At 38.1% G+C, this 8,350-nt stretch overlaps 1 protein-coding gene across 1 annotated transcript in view; it reads right to left on the reverse strand.

Moving 5' to 3' along the window:
• The window catches only part of LOC107695081 (X-linked retinitis pigmentosa GTPase regulator-like), a 12,973-nt gene that overhangs the window by 839 nt on the left and 3,784 nt on the right, over positions 1-8,350 (reverse strand). The window contains exons 7-15 of the mRNA XM_016494885.1: positions 7,986-8,144; positions 7,743-7,898; positions 7,493-7,617; positions 6,020-6,211; positions 5,675-5,822; positions 4,957-5,054; positions 4,422-4,481; positions 291-491; positions 113-161 (exon numbers count right to left, since the gene is read on the reverse strand). Of these exons, the coding sequence (XP_016350371.1) occupies positions 113-161; positions 291-491; positions 4,422-4,481; positions 4,957-5,054; positions 5,675-5,822; positions 6,020-6,211; positions 7,493-7,617; positions 7,743-7,898; positions 7,986-8,144 (1,188 nt within the window). The remainder of the gene's footprint in view (positions 1-112; positions 162-290; positions 492-4,421; positions 4,482-4,956; positions 5,055-5,674; positions 5,823-6,019; positions 6,212-7,492; positions 7,618-7,742; positions 7,899-7,985; positions 8,145-8,350) is intronic.

Consider the following 8,350-nt stretch of genomic DNA (forward strand, 5'->3'; position numbering starts at 1 on the left):
ACTGTAGATGCCCTCAAAGCTAACAAACGGACTAAAAGCCACAAAACCCTGGTTTTCTTGGGGACTATGGGAATAGAAAAATAAAAGGATGCTGAAAAGCAAAAACACTAACCTTTCTTTGGTCCATCTGGAACAGATTCTTCTCTTATAATCTGCTTTTTCTGTAAGAGTAAGAAACTATCATCACAAACAAATCACAGCAATACTGCAGTTGTTTACTGACGTAATGCTAAATCATTATGTTCATACTAAATTAGTCTAAATGGTATGAATGAAAGGTTTCAGGGCACCTGTACGTCTGACTCTGTAATGCTTTGCTCCTGCTTCTCCATCTCTTTTCTCTTCTCATCTAGAATATCTTCCTTCTCATCACACTTTTCACCCTCTTCTTCCTCTGGATGCTCTTCCTCCTCTTCTTCCTCATCATCTAAACATTCTTCCTCCTCATCATCTTCTCCTTCTACTTTTCCATTCATCTCATCTGTCCGGAGCTGGAGAGATGGATGGTGGCCGTGCAAAAAGTAAGAAATTGCACAATCAGTGACTGTGAAACACGAAAAGAGGGCTAAAGGCACTAGAATGGCAGGAGAGGGTTCATGTGAGTTGAGTAGTCTTTGTAAAATTAAAACTAACTAATAAACTACATGTATAAACACACGCAAGTAAGTAGGTACATGAACTAGGGATCCATTTAGGAGGAATAGCTCTACAGAGACAGTGTAAAATGAGGGCAGCCTCACCTGTCCAATGAAGGATTTTCAGTACTCTGATTGCAACGGCTTTGCAAGTTGGCGATATGTCATATGGCTTTCTTTATTTGCATATTTACAATTCAAATGAAAATTTGCTTTGTACATATATCATATTCTGAAATGTTCTGGTACTGCATGAAATTCTCAGGTACTGCACGATAGCTTTCACTAAACAGTCATGTAGTATGTATTTTTCTTCATTTAATGTATACAGAATTTTGTCTTTATAAAGTCCCCGGATAATCTGTGCTTTTGAAAATAAAAAAAACAACACACAGGTATTAATTTAAAAACGGATGCAAATAGTTGAATTAAATTAAAAGTTTTATTGGTTATTATATGTAAAAAAAAAAATAAAAAAAAAAAGTTCACAGAACAAGCACAAGTGCAAAATTTTTACGAAATTATATTTAATGACTAACTTTGGGCTCAATTTACCTGTATTTTTCCAATTATTTTCTTCCAGTCATAAAGATTATGAGCTGCCATTTTATTTTACATTTTAATGTGGTTAGGCATCTGACTTAAAGGCATATTTAAATTCTTAAAAAAAACAAAATTGGTAATAATTTTGCATTTTTAAGAATTTAAAGTCATTGATAGGGTTGATTCAAGGTCACTGGCAAATCAAGCACATTTGTTAGTAAACGAACATGGCTGTCCAAGGCACATGATGAGGTCTTCACTACTGTGTGGGCGTACAAGTACTTATGAAAACATCATTTTGTAAAAGAAATAACATTTAAAATTTAAAATGTGAAGCAATACATTAGGTAAGATTGCCATGAGTGAAATTGCAAGAATAATAATGGTGAAATAAAAAAAATAAATGTAAAATAAAAAGGAAAAAGCAAGAAAGAACATAAAAGGCAAGTATGAAACGGCAAGCTTATAATCTCAGGGAAGAGCAGAGAGAGCTTGAGGTTGCTGAATTATTTTAGATTGAGGTACTGAGGTAGAACATCATCCCAAAACTGCTTAGACTCCTGGGACTCATCATCTGACTGATCGTCTTGCACTCGAGCCCGTTTGGCTTTTGACGGCTGTTTTGATGTTTTCACACTTGACTTTGGTTTGGTGGATTCGGAGGCTTTTTCAAGTTTTCTTTTGGCCTTTTTTTCCTCCTCCTCCTCTTCTTGTTCCTCTTCCTCCTCTTTGCTCTCTTTCCCTTCTTCTTGATTGTCTTCCTCTTCTCCCTCCTCATCCTCTGCTTCTTCTGTCTCTTCTCTTTCTTCAGACTCTTCCTCTGCCGCTTCCTCTTCTTCATCTTTTTCCTCTTTGTCTTTACTGTCCTGTTCGTTTTCATTCTCTTCTTCTTCTTCTTCTTCATCATTCTCACTCATTGCTTCATCTTTGCCACTTTCACCTTCCTCCTCATCCTCTTTATCTTCCTCACTTTCCTCATTATCTTCTTTATCTTCCTCACTTTCCTCATTCTCCTCTTTATCTTCCTCACTTTCCTCCTCCTCTGCTTCACTTTCACTCTCCTCTTCATCTTCATCATCTTCAGTCTCACTCTCCTGCTTCTCTGAATCTTCCTCCTCTTCTTTGCTAGTCTTTTCACCATCTTCATCCTCCTCTGACTCAGTGTCACCTTCCACTTCACTTTCTTCCTCATGCTCACTATCTTTCTCCTCTGACTTCTCATCCTCTTCTTCTTCATCTGACTCTTCCTCTGATCTGTCACTTCTGCTCTCTATCTTTCCCTCTGATTCTTCTCCACTCTCCTCCTCTTCACTTGCTTTACTTTCATCCTCATCTTCTCCACTCGCCTCCTCTTCACTTGTTTTGCTTTCATCCTCATCTTCTCCACTCTCTTCCTCACTTTTTCTACTTATCTCACTTGTTTCTTCTTCCTCATCTTCTATTCCATGACTTTCCGCTTCCTCAGCCTCACTCGCTACGTCCTCAGTTGCCTCACTTTTACTTTTCTCCTCCTCTTCCTCACTTTCCTCATCCTCACTAGAAGCTTTAATCGTTGTATCATCATCAACCGCATTATCATTTGCTAGGGTCTTGCTTTCACTTTCCTCTTCTTGGTCATCCACTTCCTCACTCTCATCCCTCCTGTTCATCAATCCCTCGCTTTCCCCCTCTTCCTCCTCATCTGATTCCTCTCCTCCTTCCTCCTCACTTCTTCTATATGTTCCCACCACAGAATGAACATCGGTTTTGGACTCAGAGCTGGTACTTTCCAAGTTCCCATCTGAAGTTTCTGGTTCTGCCTTAACGTTGATGGTGACGGCTGTCCTCTTGGCCTCTCTTGTCTTCTCTTGTCCTGAAACCTCAAAAGATTCACTCAGGGACGAAACATCAGATAGAGTTCTCTGTTTTGAAAGAGGTTTTGGCATCTTTTGGAGTGTGGACTGGGAAAGGAACTGACTGACTGCTGTTTCTCCAAGTAAACGAGCAGGACTTTCCATTCCCACATCTTGGAGAAAAGATGTCACCTTGGTGAGAGGATTTTCCTTCATTTGCTCAGATTCTGACACTGATTCTGATTTGAAGGCAGCTTCTGAGACAATGGTAGGGCCCTTTTTTGTGTCCTCTACTAGCAATTGGCTTTGTTCTGCTTTTGATTTCTTAGTCTTTTTTGTAGAAATGTCTTCTTGGCAAGAGGAAAGTGAAGTAGTGGAGATCTCTTGTGTTGTCTTTTTACTTTTTGAGTCTTTTTTTGAATCTGACCTTTTGCTCTGTGGGACAAAACTTTTGTTTTCTGTCTTAGCAGCATTCATTTCAGCTTTCAGCCTCTGACCTTTTGGTAAAATCTCTTTTGAGATCTTCTTACCTGTTGGCTCTTGGTCCTTATGCATGGTCTGTTCAAGATATTGCTCAACAACAATTATGGGTTTCATTTTTACTTCTTTTTCTTTCCCCACAACCTTTTGAGACTGGCTACTGACTTCCAATGGACCATCTTTGGGTTTTGTTTTACCTTCTTGGTTTGGTTTTGTATTTCCTTTTGATTTGTGAGCAACCTTCTTGCTTTCAGCCTCTACCTTTGAATGTTCCTTCTCAAGCATCTGTACTTTATTCCCAGCGTCTTTCCCTGTGACTCTATCCCTTGACTTTATCAGCTGTTTGTGTTTGGGCTGGAAGGATTTGGATCCAGCTCTGCTTATGTCCGTCCCCATTCTGATATTACTTCTAGCAGCTTGGTGATGTGCAGGCCTTCTGTCCTCCAAAGCAATAAGTACATTTTCCTTATCCTGACCATGTCTCTTAGGGCTCTTGTGGGGGGTCCCTGACCCAAGACTGTCCCCGACAACTAAGCTACCACTTGAGCTTCTAAGTAACTCAGTCGGAAGAGCTTTGCGAGTTAAAAGCTCTGCCCTCTTTCTATAAAGGGCAGGGTCATCTCTTGGCTTCCCCTTCTCCTTACCGTGCTCTTTCACAACCTTAACTTTCTTCTATCCCAGGAAGCAGAGGATAAAAAGAGGGAAAGTGTTAGAGAAACGAATGACCATGCAGAGCAGGCTGAATGAGAGCAGAATGAGCTTTAAAGCCGCAAAGCAAATGAGAAGAATGAGTCAATGAAGCAAAAAGAGAGAAAACGTAAGCAGAGATCTAAAAGAGTGCAGCCCATGAAATAAAATTTTTTTTTTTTTGCTCCTCAACCTCTGTTTGACCATCTAAATTTTTTGAACAACAACCCAGGTGAGCTCTTACCTTCTCCATAGGAGACAATGTGAGGGTCTTATCGCTAGGGTCCATCTTCATTATGTGAGTCTGAAATCAAAGAAACTTTTGCTTTAGACTTGGAAGCTTTGTCTTTTATATCAGTGGTTCTAAACGTTTTTTTTTTTTCTGCACAACCCAGATTTTACATCAAATGGCAACCCAAAACCCAAACTAAATGAAATCTTTATGTAATGTAGTCTGCATCATTTACGTCTTCCTTTTAAAAATTGATTTTGTTTTTCTATCCTAGTTATTCATGATTACACACTTAGTTGAATTTGCATTTAGCATTGCTTTTCCCCTTTGTTTCCCGTGACCCCTGTCAAAATGGACTTCACCAGTTGTGAACACTGTGTTACTGTGCCACACTGTTTTATCTTATGTTTAAAACTGGCATTGATTTCTCATTAAAAAATGACAATAAACCAAATCATGAAATGTCTAATTCTATGTATTTTCTATATATATATATATTATAAAAGCATGCGTGCCTCTTTAATAAGTGATGGTATGCTTCTCCTACCAGGTTTAATAAGTCAGTGGTTTCTCCGAGGTCTTTTAAACTCTCGCTATCCTTCACACTGCTTCTGTCATCGAGGGACTTCTCTCTCCTTCCAGGAACTAATTGAGAGAGAAGACATAAAAACCTGAGCAAGACTCAGCAGTTTACACTACTATTCAAACGTTTAGGGTCAGTAGTTTTTTTAAATTGTTGTTGAAAGTAGTCTGCATTTCCTTAATTAAATTTATAGTAAAAACAGTAACATTGTGAAATATTGTTACAATTTTAAATAGCATTTTTCAAATTTTCAGCAGCCATTACTCCAGGCTTATCCATTTTAATATGCTGGTTTGGTGCTCAAGAAACATATCTTATTATTATCAATGTTAAAAACAGTTGGGCTGCTTAATATTTTTGCGAAAACTGTGATACATTTTTGGATACTTTGAATAGAAAGTTCAAAAGAACAGCATTTATTTGAAATAGAAATCTTTTGTAACAACATAAGTTTTTTCTGTGACTTTTTATAAATTTAATGTGCCTGATGAATGCTGAATAAAAAAATCATACTGACCCCAAACTAATAAACAGTAGTGTAAATTAATATAAATTTGTGCATTTTGAATAAATAATATATTTTTAAAAGTGACAATTGCATTTGTGAATAAAGAACTTGTTTTTCTGTTATTTGAAACCACAGATATGCCTTTAAATACAGATTTTTTTTTAAGGCTGTTACTTTTGAGGCTGTTGTGAGGGATCTTTCCTGGTTGTTTCCTATGGGAGTGATGGATCTGGCTGGGAACAGATAAAGATGCACTCAGCTGATTTCCGCCCAGGGCTGGAAGTGTTCGAAACATCTGTCCAAACTGATCTGGTGAACGCTCCTGCAGAGGAAAAGCAAGTCATTTATGATTCCATAATTAACTCATTTATATGACTGTTTAGGTAACATTATATTATATTATATTATATTAAACATTACCACAAAGACTTATTATTCATCTTGACTGCAAGACTACACTGCAACTAGTCCCAACTGATAATCGGTTGCACTAATTTTGACCCATCCGGATTTACCCACCCGTTCTCTGCGTCTGATCCGAGCCGAGAGACTCCTGTTCAGGGTGGTCTGACTGTGTGTGTCCCCCAGTAATTCAGTATAGGACTTCTCAAAGTAGTCTTCTGTGACGTCATCCTCCTCTAAGATCAAATCCTCAGACCCTTCGGGCCTAGGTTTTGCCAACACAAGCATGTGACACCCACCACAAGTAACCTGAAAAACACACACACTGTTTGCAGCTGCCATGAAATCAAAATAGGAGTTTTGTGGCTTATATTGATCCATGTCACAACACACAACACATCTACATTAACATTCAAAAGTTTGGATTTTTTTTGGTCTCTCATGTTCACCAAGGCTGCATTTATTTGATAAAAATACATTAAAAATGGTAATACTGTAAAATATTATTACAAATTAAAATAACTATTTTCTATTTTTAAATATATTAAAACGTAATTTATTTCTGTGATGGTAATGCTGATTTTTCAGCAGCCATTACTCCAGTCTTCAGTGTCATGATCCTTCAGAAATAATTATAATATGCTGATTAGATGATCACATAACATTTCTTATTATTATCAGTGTTAAAAACAGTTGTACTGCTTAATTTTTTTGCAGAAACTGTTATATATTTTTACAGTATTTTTTGAAGAAAATAAAGTTCAAAAGAACAGCATTCACTTAAAAACAGAAATCGTTAGTAACATTATATGACTTTACTGTCATTTTTCATCAATTTAATGTGTCCTTGCTGAATAGAAGTATTAAATTCTTAAAGGGGTCATATGATGTTGCTAAAAAGAACATTATTTGGTGTAATGAAAAATGTTTATGGCCTAGAGTGAGCGGAGGCCGGCGGTTAGAGTGAGGAACGGCTGGTGGGCTGAGTAAGAGGAGGCCGGTGAGCTTGAGAACGGTGCGGCCGGCGGATTCGACGAAAGAGCGGCCGGCGGGCTTGCGGCAACCACATGTGACGACCCCGGGCTACATAGACACGTGGGGGCGTGTTAGAACAAGTCGTTTTAGGTAGGTGTGGTTGACTCTTAACTTTTATAAAGAATATCTCTTTGGATTTGAGACTTTAGTCTTTGCAACTTTACAGATCTTCTTTATGCACCAAGAGCTTGTAACACTTCAAAGAGAAAGGAAAAATTGAAATCGCATCATATGGCCCCTTTAAAAATCTTACTGACCTCAAACTTTTGAATCATTTTTTCAATCTTTCTCAGCTGGATGTGGAAAATGGACCAAAATATTCATGCAAGTTTGTGCAGTAAATTAAAATCATCTTTTTGAGAAATGAATGAGAAATTCAACAAGAGAATTAAATCAAAAAAGCTCTACTTTCTGTTTCAAAAGGAATTAAGTCAACAGGGATATGAAAATTGTATTTGTCAAACCATTTCACGGTTTTAAAGCAGAAAAAGGATACATCTGATAGAAATCAAATGTATGTTGTGTCATAAAAGGTAGATAGGTGGTAATACGTACAGAATGTACATAATAGTCTAGGAATCTTGGACACAGGGTTGGTTTGAACTGGTTGGTGAAGTTCTCTTCTCCCAGCCCCAGCTTTCCATGTCGACCATCACCAAAGGTGTACAAAAGGCCACTGTCTGAAACCAGCACATCAGATTTTATATACACAAGCAGAACCGGTATATATTTTAGAGGAAATTATATCATGTCAAATGTATCAGAGTAGATAAATGTAGTCAGGTGGCTTTCAGTGCATGCTTACCAGTAATCAGCGCTGTATGGTTCTCTCCACACTCCACATGCTTAACTCTGCCCCTCCTGAAATGCTCAACCACTCTGGGTAAACGTGACTCAAATATGAAAGTGCCGTGGCCGAGCTGTCCAAACTGACCCAGGCCAAACGAATACACCTCGTGCTCTGCAGTACCAGACATGCATAACGTTCATTCTTCTCAATGAGGAAAGACAGTGGAACAAGATGACAAAGCAAAATATGTTCTCCTACCTGTAAGCGCCACGGTGTGCCCTCCTCCACAGGATACCTGTACCACCTTATCAGAGACGCCGGTCACCTGTTGAGGCAGTTTATGACTGGCCAGCTTCTCAGTGGACAAGCCCAGCTTCCCACTGTCTTTCTCTCCAAATGTGTACAAGGCCCCATCCACTGCAACAAATAAAACAAGCATCACCTAGCAACAAGCCAGCCTACATAGAAGGTCAAATTATGAACATTTTATGAATTCAATGCTACCACACTGTGCTGTGGATGATGGAGAGGAAGTAGGAAGGTCTCTATTACATTGAATTAATAATTAATTAAATAATATTTTAATATGTCATTAAAATTGTAACTGGTATTTTATTTATATA

The sequence above is a fragment of the Sinocyclocheilus anshuiensis genome, unplaced genomic scaffold, assembly GCF_001515605.1.
Source record: "Sinocyclocheilus anshuiensis isolate Anshui unplaced genomic scaffold, SAMN03320099.WGS_v1.1 scaffold26, whole genome shotgun sequence".
Taxonomy (NCBI): Eukaryota; Metazoa; Chordata; class Actinopteri; order Cypriniformes; family Cyprinidae; genus Sinocyclocheilus; species Sinocyclocheilus anshuiensis.